The sequence below is a fragment of the Aptenodytes forsteri genome, unplaced genomic scaffold, assembly GCF_000699145.1.
Source record: "Aptenodytes forsteri isolate BGI_AS27 unplaced genomic scaffold, ASM69914v1 Scaffold11, whole genome shotgun sequence".
Lineage (NCBI taxonomy): Eukaryota > Metazoa > Chordata > Aves > Sphenisciformes > Spheniscidae > Aptenodytes > Aptenodytes forsteri.
Genome location: NW_008794155.1, coordinates 1951656 through 1965519, shown reverse-complemented (window position 1 = coordinate 1965519; position 13864 = coordinate 1951656). Strand labels below are relative to the sequence as shown.

General features: G+C 35.7%; 1 protein-coding gene across 1 annotated transcript in view; it reads right to left on the bottom strand.

Moving 5' to 3' along the window:
* The window catches only part of LRP1B (LDL receptor related protein 1B), a 676318-nt gene that overhangs the window by 258066 nt on the left and 404388 nt on the right, over positions 1–13864 (bottom strand). The window contains exons 24-25 of the mRNA XM_019472156.1: positions 7516–7716; positions 4892–5137 (exon numbers count right to left, since the gene is read on the bottom strand). Of these exons, the coding sequence (XP_019327701.1) occupies positions 4892–5137; positions 7516–7716 (447 nt within the window). The remainder of the gene's footprint in view (positions 1–4891; positions 5138–7515; positions 7717–13864) is intronic.

The window sequence follows — 13864 nt, the reverse complement described above, 5'->3', positions numbered from 1 at the left end:
CCCCCCCCCCCCCCCCCCCCCCCCCCCCCCCCCCATACCAGATCTGTAGGAAAGAATCTAGAAAATTAGACCAACAGTGGCATGGCACTGTAAATAAGGTCAACTCAAGGTTTGTACTTGAAATAAATATGACATGACCCTGCCACTTCCTCCTCCTAAGCTTTGGTGAAGACAGTCTACAATACTGTACCCTGTTCTGAGCACGGCTCTTAAAGAATGTGAATCAACTACAGGAATGCAAGAGGAAATCAGCAAGTGTTGTAAAAGGTCTAGAAAGTATGGCCTGCAAGGAAAGCATGAACAAACTGGAATTGCTTAATTTAAAAACCAATGGAATAAGATGATGAGTGGAAGCACATAAAATTCTCCAAAGACATAAAAGGCTGATGAATTGAAAATGGGAAAAATCTTGGTTTTGCTGTATAAATAACAAGTAGGCCAAGGATTAAAGGCTTAAACTGGAGCAGGAAGACTCAGAAAGACTAGGAAAAAAAAATCTTAAGGAGAGTGAGGCTCTGAAACATCTCACCCCTGGGAAACTTGGAGTTCACCACTGAAGGTGTCTTGAAGGTCTTTGAAAGCAGATAAACAGCAGCAGTATTAGATAGCCTTTGATCTTCCTTCCAACCTTATCATTCAATGACTGTATAAAATGAGCTATATTATAGTGAATTAGAATTTTCAGCCTGGATAGAATCAATTTTATTTAAGGTTATGCTTCCATCACTGTATAAAACAAAAATTTGATGTTGTTTTCCCACTTGATTCCTCTTCTGGAAATTGAGAGCAAGTACTTTTTATTTTACCAATTGCTTAAGAGTATTTTCATAAAATCTCACCTTAACTCAATTCAATGTAATGATTATTGATTCCATTCTTTAAAGCTGTTTTTAAAGAAAAGTAATTGATAATTTATTAGAGGAAAATCATACATTTCTGTACCTTCTGATTTCATGACTGCACCAAGCTTTTTTATCATATAGGTAAGTGTATAAAATATATGATACAAACATAAAGCATGAACTGCATTAACAGTTGTAAGAAAAAATTCTGATAGAAGAAAACTGCCTAAACAACACACTCAGAAAAGGCTGTATAGAAAGAATAATGCTTCACCTTTTCCAGTGGTTTTAATTTAAAATTCTTTCTTGGAAAAAATGCTAACTGAAGCTTACTGTAACAACAGTAGCACAGCGAGCAACCTACACTGTGCTTTTATGAAATATACCTCAAAGGAAAATGATTTCTTTGTAAAGAGTCCGAAAAAAAACTTTGACATTGCTCAGAGAGGGTTGGACCATCCTTCCTGCCGCGCCCCCACCATTTCAGTATTGAAAGCTCTCTGGAAATTATAACAAAATTGAATTTAAACCCAGCTAAAACAGATCAAACGTACAGACACATCACCCTCTTTTCCAAATATATATATATATCTAGTAATATAACAGAGCACCCACAGCTTCGAAAAGGTTGACAGTCATTTTTTAACTACATCTATAATATGCTAAGTGTTTCTGAGTTCATCTAACTTTTATTACGCCAAATTCTGAAAGGCTGAACATAAACATGAAATTTAAATATCTTTCAAGAACAGGTTTTTTTCTGTATGCTTATTATCATCTATAAAAGCGCAAATGCAATATATCAGCACAACTTATTTTGTAATGTGTTCCAAGAGAAACTAGGAAGAAAAGTACAAAAACATGTAATTTATATTGACTTTCTATCTGAATAATGGAGCTCTGTAGCATACTTTTAGTTCAATCAATACAAATTCAAACGTGAATAAAACATTTAGTCTTTGGGAAGTCAGTAATGTAACAGTACACATGCCAGAACAGCAAAAAGCAAACTAGATGAAAACAAGAGATATGGAAAGTGAAGAAACTCTGAAGGAGAAAAAACACAACAGAAGGAGAAAAAACACAACACTTAAAATCCTCAAAAATGAAGAGAACATAAGCAGAAATAAGGAAAAACAGGGGAAACTAAGAGAAAGACATTGAAAGAGAAACTAAAAAGAACTGCTTTATTCAAGCAATTTATTTCTATATAATTATTATTCCGTAACTCATTATATTTCTCTGGTAACTCATTAGATTCCTCTGACAAACACTATTTGATTCTGATATGCCGTTAAAAAAAAATCATCATATACATTACTGCATTTTCAGCATTCATATTCCCATTAGATTTCTGATGGACACTCAAGTAAACGTTTTTACAATATTTTGAAAAAGTGAAATGCCGCATACTAACTTTACATGTTATTGCTGTGTGCTAGTGAAATGTTTGACTGTATATAGGAAAGTGCTATTTTAGATAGCAAAAAAATGCAGCTGAGGGCAAGGTAATAATTTTCCTCTGAGTAATTTTTTTCTCCTGGAAAAAGGATTATTAGTTACTGCTTTAATATAATACACATTTACTCCCGGTTAAAGGCATTTGAAGTTACTATGGGTATTCTAAGAATTACTTTATACCAACTGGTATTATTGAAGAAGTAGTTTGGCATTTGGGGGACTGTTTATCTTCGCAAGATCACTGAACTCTACTTGTAATAGTACTATATGAAACCTTTTAAAATTTATTTTATGTTCATTTAAGATCTCATGCACAGAGACATAAATGGTATGGACATTTTGAGGCTAACAGATTCACAAATGAGACCAAAATTGTGCTCACTTTACTAAAATGCTCTTCACACAGTCAACAACTACAGTATCAGAGGATCTGTCCTTCAGAGTATTTATCATGCCTTTCAAATGAAATAAACTGAAAGGAGCCAAGATTATTAGTGACTATAAAAGCATATGTCATATTTAACATGGAATAATTTTATTGCAGCTTTGATGACATTAGGATAGTATCTTTACGGTTTGTAAAGAAAGGTATCATTTTTCTTTATACCAGCTGACATCACCGGTCTCAGATCATATATTTAATATTACATTCTTTGAGAAAATCTGTGAAAAAGCAATTTGTAACTTCAGATTCTCACCAACATCAGTAAACATTAAGCAGAAATATCTCATGGGCTTAAGAAAAACTGCAAAACCATGGTCTCACTTTTCTTTTCAGCACAAGTGAGTGTATTTCACTTTGCGGTTTTTTCCCTTACCTTCCAAATACTGGTCATTTCTATTTGCTTTAATTTAAAGTTTGTTTCAAGCTTTCCTCCACCAAGTTACTGTCTTAAACGCTTTTAATCCTTTCATTTCTGTAATCCAGTAAGAATGCACTTTTTGAATTATTGGAAATGTCCATAATAAAACAAATCTGATTGATTAAAAGTCAACGAGACTAAGACTAAAGCAGTGTCATAAAATAAGAATTTTAACAGCAATAAAGTTCACATATACAGAGCCACAGTAATATGCCAGTGAAGCATGATTTGAGAGTCTATCAGCATAGCTCAGTAACATCTGAACAACATATGTTCCTGATCTCATACTGGAGTCCCATTTACGTATGATAGTAACAATTATGGAGACACAAAGATTTAATTTGGAGATAATTCTGGAAATTGTAATAACAGTTATTCTGGCCTGATGAATGTAAACCACATTCTTAATGAATTTAAAAAATAGCTCAAAGGCAAGACGTGTAATTTACGAGAACATCCATGACATAAAACTAAATTTTAATTTGTTTTGGCAAAGAGAAACATTATTTTTATCACATGCAATAGATATTTTGGCCATAAGTAAATTATGGGCTTCGTTACTACTGTAACAAGGTTCTAAAATGTTTTGTTAATTAGCTCAAACATTGTCAAAGCAGAAGGATTAGAATTTGCCTTTTCTGAAATATGGACCATTAAGTTGGCTGCTAGCTACTAAATTATTTCAGGTGACTAGCAATTGGAAACTTGGGCTTTTATTTCTAGCTCACTGATTCACAATTTTTTCATGTGATTCATCTGAGGAAATGCTGAGTATCTGGAATAAATCAGGAATATCTTAATCATGATATCTATTGAATTATGAAATACCCAAATAAATGATAGACGGTTTGGGAGATATTTCTACTCAGAAATGGTAAGGTACTATCAAAGAATAAAGATAATAAGGAATAAAAGTATCAAAGAATCCTAAACTGAAATTTTGAAAATCTAGACAATCAATGCTATTTTAAACTCCCTACAGGGGGGTAAAGATGTGATGACAGTTTATATTGCACATACGTGTTTGTATTTCACACACATACTCACACTGCACTTGAAAAAGACACCCCTAACATAGTTTCTAAATCATGCTTCAGTACATGTCAATAGTGAACAATGAGGGGAATGCATTCCCCTCTCCCGTTTTGGCTTAGGGTGGTTTCCTTCTTGATTAGTGAGCTGAACGGGCTTACTGATGTCAAAAAGCAAGAACCAGAATGTTGTAGGTGAAAAAATAGCTTAAAGTGTGAACGCTAACAGGCAGCAGATAATTGACTATGTGTGTGTGCGTGCACGTTCAAAATTAAACTTCTGAACCTTCAACTAATACTGATCAATATCATGATGTCATAGATTGATCCATTTTTTCAAAATACATAGTAAATCCCCCATATTCTATATATATACACACACACTTACATATATATATCCCCTGCATATTCAATATACATGAAAAACTGTGTAAAACTTCAAATTACTTAGAAATTATTTGGTATTAACACTCTTAGAAGGTCTTATAAGCAATGAACTAATATTGCGATACCCCTTCATCCTGCATTAAAGAAAAGGGACAGCTTTAATGAGTTCTTCAGATTGCTATCAGCCCCACATTTGGATAATCCAAGCCTGTATTTCTTATTTAAAAAAAGGAAATAACCTCTCACTAAATGGACATAACAGCTATTAACGACTGGAATATTGAAAATACACGGAATTTCAACTTACCAGTACTAACGCAATTTTCTCCATCCTTACTGAGCTTCCAGCCTTCATAACATGAGCACTTGACAGTATTTTTATGCTGTTCACATACTTGACTACACTTAAGGTGCTTGGTACAGTAATCCATAATCTCACAAGTTTTGTTGTCTATACTAAGACTGAATCCTGCAGGGCAGGAACATACAATTCTTCCTCCAGGAACCACGGAACATTGATGGCTACATCCACCATTGTTAAGTGAACATTCATCTGAAATAACATGGAAAAAAAAAAAATATTAAGGACCACAAGGGCTGTCAGTTATACTGAATATTCTTAAAGTCACCAGGTCAACTAAAACACAGAAAAGGCCCCTAAGAAGCGCAAACTGGATTTTACATTTGTTAAACAGCTTTCTATATTTATTTTTAAAATTATCTAATTTGCAAGTATTCAGCATGGCAGCTTTACGGCAATCTTTCAGGATTTTAGAATGGCAGATGTACAACGTATATACATTTTTACAAACCTTCATGCATATTATTTCATTCACTTAAGAATTAAAGAGTGTCCATACAGAGTCAGTCCAAAGACCATTATGGGTCAACCGCCTTCAATGGTGACCAAAAGCTGACGTACAAAGAAATAAGCATACTTTCCCAAATACTTTCCTTGCCTCCAGCCACTTGAGCTTGCGGGGAGAAGGCTCCAACTCTTAGTCCTATGTATCTATATCCCAAGCAACTTGTCAAAGAAACACGTATAAATAAGATTTAAAAATCAGGATTTCTTTCTCCTCCTTTTCCAATAACAGCTACTAGAGAATACTACTTCTGCATTCTCTGTGTCAGTGCTCTCACACTATATTCTGCAGATAACTGATTATTTGTAAAGCTCTGCTAAATGGATTGAAGGTGATTTGTGAAACCTTGAAAGCATCTGAATTAAAAGCAGGATAATTGTGTCTGTGAGAAATTCTGTGACCTCTGAAGGAAAAAAGCACAGAACTACTCCTTACCTCACAGTACTACTGAAATCCAGGGAATCAACGGGAGGGCCAAACTGGTCCGTTGTTACACTGGAAACTAGGTTTCACTTTTATTTTTAATCTATTTGCATCTTTTAGTTATTTTGTTTGATTCTAACAAGTCTCTGAAAGCCTTGCTCACTTGTGATAAGATGTGTAAAACACAACAGTTTTCTACAGGAGAATTATTTCCTTCCCACTTAAAAAAAAAAAAGCCCTTCTTGCAACAGTCCTTGTTCAGATTTGTGGGGCTTTTTTATCATGACAAAAAAGGATCAAGCTCCTTTAACATGCAAATGTGTTGCTCCTCATCCCATATTTGTCCTTCAGTTTATGCTTAGGTATGTTTTAAAACTAAGTAATTAACAACTGCTGAAATACTTGTTGACTAATAACACACCGTCTAAAAGTTGTAACAACTGTTAAAAACCAAGCTTGGCCCTACACAGTATCCAACAGGATATAGGTGTCATAATGGGCTACTACTAGTAGGAAGATAATTGTCCAAACACAGAAATAGCATAGAAAATATCTAAATGACTTTAGGCTATAATTTTTTTCACCTGGAGTCTAGACAGCGTGGGATTCATATGTAGCTCTCAGAGGATTTAGGTCTACAACGTAATCTTAACATATTCCAGAGGAACACTGAATTTAAGATATCCTCTCACAGTCCAGTCTGCAGACCAACAGAGCAGGACAGCGTAAAGATCTCTCTGCCATATCCCGTGGCAGCTGTTCCCCGGCCAGTGAACTCTGCCTCCTACGCTAAGCAATTCAGGTGACTCAGCACAGCCCAGTGCAGGCTCTCCTAGTAGAGATAGATCCTAGAGGGTGAAAATGCTTGTAAACATCTCCAAATGCATTGTAACAAAACACTGGAGATGACTGTAAAACATTTTTTGCAAAGCAAGGTCAGTGGGGAGAGGCAAATTGTTGATATAATAAAAAAGAATTATAAAATTACCTAATTTTTTCCTACAAACCATGTTTCACTTCTTATCTCTAAACCATTGCTATAGTACAATACCACTGCTACAGATTCTTTTAAAATCTATTCATTTTATCTTTGCATATATTTTATAATAATTCAATTAGGTTATTTGTTATACTTCTGTCAGATTTATCAAATTATTTTTGTGCTTTTCTTACTGAATACAATTTTGCTGAGATAACCCACATTGTCTGACATGCCATGAAACCCTTTCCAACACCACCATCAGGGAGACATGTTAACTCCTCCTAGTCATCCCAATGCATTTCTTTATGAACTCCTACACAGCTACTGATAGGATTCTATCAACTCAAGCTTCTACAGTTTGAGAGAACTGCAAATTAGCTTAAATCCTTTCATATATACCAGAGCCTTTTAAATTGTTTACCTCCAAAAGTATTTTAAGGGGTTAGGAAATGAAAGACTTGCCTAAGGAACTATGTTTTCTCTTATTGGAAGAAAACTAATACTTGAAGCACAAAACCAGTATGATTTAGATTACATAAAAATCCTCACATAGGCCACTGATAAAATTTCAGTAAGATTAACATGAGAACTGCTTTTTCAACAGTAAGTATTGTGACAGACAATATCAAGAATAATCAGGAAAATGTGTCTAAAAAGTACCACAAAGATCGCCTTCATCAGATCCATCAGGACAATCTCTTCTCCCATTGCAGAGCTTCTCAGGCTGTAGGCAGATGGAGGTATCATTAGCACAAGGGTATTTTGGTGGTCCACACATATAGCCCTCGCAATTATCCTCATCAGACTGATCCTCACAATCAATATCGCCATCACATAGCCACGCTTTGCTAATGCATCTCCCTTGGAGAAAAGAGACAATAAACACAGGAAATCAGACTGGAAGCAAACTTCAGTAACATTACACAGAGATATTTTTTTAATTATGCTTTTCTATTAGTAGTACTTTCCTCTTAGGTGAACAGAAAGAAACCAACTTGTACTTATACTCTGAAGCATAATCCGCATCAGTGTTGACAGTCTAATTTTCCAAACAACATCAATCCTAATTATTTCTGTGCTGAACAGAACTGCATACAGGCAGGACACGTCCTCATAATCTGTTAAATATATCAAATTATTCTATAATGTTTTAATTTTTGTTTTTAATTTCTGCTTTTCTTCATCTTTCTTCCTTTATCTTCTACTCCAACAGCCTTCCATAGGAGCAATGTTTCAATATATGACTTTCTATTAGCATGGCTTTGAGAAACAAAAATCCTTCTAGGAAGTATACACAATACATTCCCAGATTACGTCAGATAAATGATCAGCTTTTAGACAAAATAACTACAGCAGATGAAATTTCTTACATGATTTCAGTTTTATCAAACCAGGCTTCAGATAATTTCTTTCACTCCTCAAAAGGGGAAAAAAAAATTCCACTTTTGTGCTGACCATCAACGTTTAGAGGTGCAAGACAGTCTCTTAATTGAGAAAGGGGTTATGATCTTTAAAAAACATGCAGATATTAAATTAGAATCACCCAAGCCAGGGATTTTAATAGGTGAAAAATAGCCAAGATTGTGAATGCTACCACTTAACAGGTGTGCATGAGTGTGTGCTCCTGTCCCAAACTATTCTTCAGTTCTCAAGCATAAACTTGTGACTTGCTAGCTACAACCACTAGGGGCTAGCTGTAAATTTTGATAACACCTGGACTGAACACAAGTGGCATATACTTTATTCTCCAATTAATAAAGAGACAACGTCTCTGATGAGTCACCATCCCTGGAGGCATTTAAAAGACATGTAGATGTGGCGCTTAGGGACATGGTTTAGTGGTGGACTTGGCAGTGTTAGGTTTACGGTTGGACTCGATCTTAAAGGTCTTTTCCAACCTAAATGATTCCATGATTCTACTCTATGATTCTAACAGGTGGAACCACAGGTTAGGAAGCTGATCTTGCACTGTGTTTCTGCATAGAAACTATTTAGGTAGAGAAAATCAGGCTGGAATGGGAAGGAAGATCCAGGAAACGTGTGGATCCATTGACAGCAATGCTCGTGGATGCCCAGGGACTGGCTGGTTACGCCCGAGACTGGTAACTGCAAACTGTTGCATGAACTGACACTACTTTCTGCCCAACCTTCCCAGTTTAGCAGCAATCTTCCCAATAGTAAATTGAGACTGATTATGACTTTGGGGGGGTGAAGTAAGCGAGTGAACATGTGAAATAATCAACTCTAATCTCCTTGGTTCTTTAATACACATCAGTGCCAAATTCACTACAGGCTGTCTTTTACTCTGTATTGCCCATGGCATGGTTCAATATAAAACCACCTCAAAATAGATTCCACACAATGTAGCAACTGTCCCTAACTGTAACTCTACTGTTTGCCATAATACAGTTTCCTTTAAAGGAAATATTTGTTTAAGATTAGCGTAATGCTTTTCGTTTGATATTTTAGTCTTCTTTTAACGGGAAGGGTGCCATCGTCCTCACAGAATGGCAATGGGATAAAATACAGTGAAACAAGAACAATGAAAAAAAAAAAATGTTTCTGTAGCATCTCATGAGGCAAATGTGAGACCGCTTTCACTTTTGTTGAAGAAAAGCAAGAAGTGAAATTCAGGATCATACTACAGTGAGTGTAGTTTCAAACAACAGAACATAAATTTACCAGTGTAAAATCACCTGGAAAACTTAAACAGGGAGTGGTGTCAATTAGAATGAAAAGCTTTCACCATTTTCTATAACGGTCAAAGTCCCAAATATCCTAGACTGAAAAGACAGAATTGCACAGACACAAGAAAACAAAGTTGTAAGCGTATGTATGCAGTTTATCCTTACATGCAATCGCAAGTGTTTCAAAAAAGTGTTCGTATTCATCGTTAACCTGAAATGACCATTGATTTTATACATTATTATAACATAGCAGTAGAATGAAAGCTAATGAAAAACGACGTCAAGCAAACTAACCAGATCCCAGAGTAAATTGATGTTGCTTCCAGTAGAGCTCCTAATCTGTTTTTTAATCTTTTATACACAGAAGTGTTTAGAGAGCAAATCAGTTTTCCTGCCTTTCTCTTACATTAATGAAGATATATTTTATAATAAAAGATTCGCCTTCCACTATGATAGCTATGACATGTTCTTAAGTGGAATATACTTACAAGGAATTAATCTTTGCCAAAATTGCAAAGAGATGGACTTAATGAAGTATTACGACTGTCTTGAAATCATGACTTAAAATTCACTGAAGTATTTTTGCTTTATTGCCTCTTATTGAAATTCACGTTTTTGGTTTCCAGGAACCTTTCTAGTAAAATTCCATCACAAATTAATTAACTCAATGAATATATCTGTTCTTTTGCATAGCTCTTTTGTGTAACACAGAAGAAGTACGTGTAAAGTAGTGAATCAGAAGTTCTGAAGCAACAAGTATGTGGGAAAGACGGATCCAAATGCTTCTCCAACATTTTCTATTTCCTACAAATACTAGCAAGTACAACAGAATTAACTTTTTCTATACTGTTCAGTCTTTGTTGGGATACTGAGCCCAGGAGATTTTTTTTGACTGATTATATATTCAACTGTAGGAAAACTACTTTGGTGGAGTGTTAATTGCATTCAGTTTCCTCTTACAGTTACTTCTTACTGCTTAAAGCTGTAATGCCTTCCTAACCTATAGAATGGACTCAATCTCATTCCTATCAAAATGAAAGAATGCTCTAATCTGAAGTATTTAACAAAATGTTGTGATGGTCAATGATCTTTCTGGTCTTGTAGAACAAACCTGAGACTTAGACTGAACTACTTTGGTTCAAGAACATGATCATTTCTGGTATTTAAAAGCTTTTAGTAGAAAGCAGATGTTTATAAATGTCTCCTGGATGAGACAGAAGAAAAAAATTTCAGGGCCTAAAGACGACAGCTGTTACCACAGAAAACAATGATAATATGAACTGAGGATCAAAACAGTATTGGAACAACATATATCACTTTCTAGCTTACTTGCTGTGGTGGTGGTTTCTTTTTATTTATATTTATATTTTTAATGTCAACTGAATCCACCCCTCCAGTTAGAAATTTCATCATTCTGAACCATCAGTATGTTCAAAAAGGTTATTAAAGTAGTTGCACAAGACGTGCAGCTCTAATGAGACGGAGCAGGCAGGGAACAAGTGGAAGCAATGCTGGTAAGCCCACCTTATGACCGATACCCTTTCCATCCACCCTTTGAACTCCTCCATGCTTCCTATTCTTATGCTCTTACTAAATCTTCTCCTCTTCCAAAACTCCTCTCATGCCATATCGCTCCACAGTAACTCTTCCCTCCTCATCAGCCCTCACTTAATCTGTAGGGCAGCCCTACCAATTTCCTCATCACCTTCTCTCTCAAAAACCCTTTCTTCCCTGCCTTCCTCAGTATCAACTTCTCTTCATTCTTCTCTACTTGTCACATACTTGTATCTTGACTTACACTCCCCATCCAGACAGTACTATTGCTGCTGCCCTCCTCTTCCAGTATCACTGCAACGACCACCCCTTGACTTTATTTCCTCTCTTTGTACAGTCCTTATTTTCCATTCCAAAGAAATCCTACTTCTTCCCTCATCTTTTTTTTTTTCTCTAGTATATTATTAACATGTGAGAAAAAAGAAGTACAAATAATAGCCCACAGGGTAGCATTAAAAATAGTAAAATACAAAATTAACCGCTTCTTGAAAGAAATATAAAAAGCAGCAAGTATGACAAATATACAATACAGTTCAGATCTACTGCTTACTAAACTGACGTATTCATGGCGCTCTTGCATTTGTCTTCACTGAAGTACTTGATTATCATCATTAGAGTAATTAGATGACTTTTTAAGTGAGATTGCACAGATTCTGCTCTTGGTCCAGTACTACTAACTGCAAAGTAGGAAGATGAAATAAAAAGGATAGATTTATGTAGTTCATAAAACTGAGTTGAAGTACATGCCTGTAATAATTTTTGGAGGACAGAATCAGAATTTAAAACAGGAAGTTGGATCTTAGTCAAATCTAATTTAGTCTAGTCTAATTTAAAAGAAGTCTAATCTAATTTAAAAGCAGAAAATAACTGGCTAGAAGCAGTCCAACAGTAGTCAATCTCAATCAGGTAGTTATTGCATCTCATATCCTACTGCTGCGCAAACTCTAGTATATTTTTCATCACACATCACCAAACACAACCGTGTGATGTTCTTGAAAAAATTAGAAATGTCATTCTGAAATCTGTTAACTCAAGTGCCCTGCAGCATTTTGGCTGACTTTGGATACCGCAGCTCAAGAGCTGCACAGGTCGGACAGTTCCAGTGAGGCCAACAAAAATACTAAAGTTTTAAAAATATAAAATAAAAATAGAAGACATGTGAGGGGAAAAAAAAAAGAATTTGTTTATTCAGCAAAAAATATGGTTAAGGAGACATATGACAGAAGTCCTTCAATATTCAAAAGATTTTTATACCAGTGAAAAGATGAACACAATCAACTAAGCTTGCAGCAAAGATTCAGATGACTTATTAGGAAAAAATGTTCAACTGTTAGAGGCAAATTACTAAAAGGCTATCTATATAGCCTCTATTGGATATTCTTAAGTGCATATCAGAAAAGGGGCTGGATGTGATGGGTTCTTGAGACCACCATTACTCTAAGCAGAAAAATCATGTTTGGCTGAAGGCTGACAAATGCTGTAATTGTAACATGACACGCGTGTCTGTGGCATTGCGACAGATTAACCAGAGCCAACGAAAACTACAGTAAGGAAAGACCCTGCAGCTACTATTTACAGCCATAAAACAAAAAAAAGAAGTAAGCAAAAAAGTGGGCAGTAACATTTCACTATTACTGTTCTCACCAACTGTAATTTCCCTCAAAACGTATTGGCTGTTTCACCTCCCCCCATACGCACGTTCCTACCCAGACCCATCATATTCTGTATTAGGAAATCAGATGCCACCACCTAGGAGTCTATAAGGGAAGAATTAGCCAATTCCTCCCATCTGAACATTTCTCATAAATGGGGAAGCTAGACAGTATTCTTTCTTTAGAATAATCCACAGAGAAAATCACGTTTATTCTGGAACCTGAGAAACTATTTCTCATAAAACCATTACTAGTCATTTGTCCTGCCATATGGAATTAAACTGAAAAGTAGCTAAACAAAAATTTGCTTCTGCTGTTTTCTGTTCCAATGCATTACCAACATGCCTCCTCCAGAACAGCAGTTTTGCTCCTTCCAGGACTGATGGAAGGAAAATAGTGAAAGAAAAAAAATTATGGATGAAACTGTCACAACTGATACCTAAAGTGATGTTTCCACACAACCAACAAGCATGATTGCATTTTCCTCTAAATCAAAGCCACATACCCTTGAATTTAGCCAACGTTTGATGAAAATAGTTTTTTTGCCGTATTTATATGCGGCAGCTGAAGAAGTCATATTCATCCTTCATCCTGTAAACTGACTGAGCTATTGCCTTCCTTGTGCACAACTGTAAACATAGCTAAGTGTATAGTGAGGCATCATAGTTTGAGACCTTTTCCCCATTTAAGCACTAGGAAAAAGACAGTATCCGGAAGAAGTGTATTTCCTGTGTCAGGGTTTCTATCAGTCTATTTCAGGGAACAGACCATTCTATTAAAAGTGAATTATACCTTTTTACCTATTGAAGCTATTTCATTTAACAGCTACTTGTTCCATACATCTTTATTGAAACTGTAAGAACACAAAACGAAATGTATGTTTAGACAAAATTCAGTATTCCATATTTTTTAATCTGGACATTATGATTTCTATATGTCCTGGTTTTGGCTGGGATAGAGTTCATTTTCTTCATAGTATGGGGCTGTGTTTTGCATTTGTGCTGGAAACAGCGTTGATAACCCAGGGATGTTTTCGTTACTGCTGAGCAGTGCTGACACACAGTCAAGGCCTTTTCTGCTTCTCACCCCACCCCACCAGCGAGCAGGCTGGGGGGG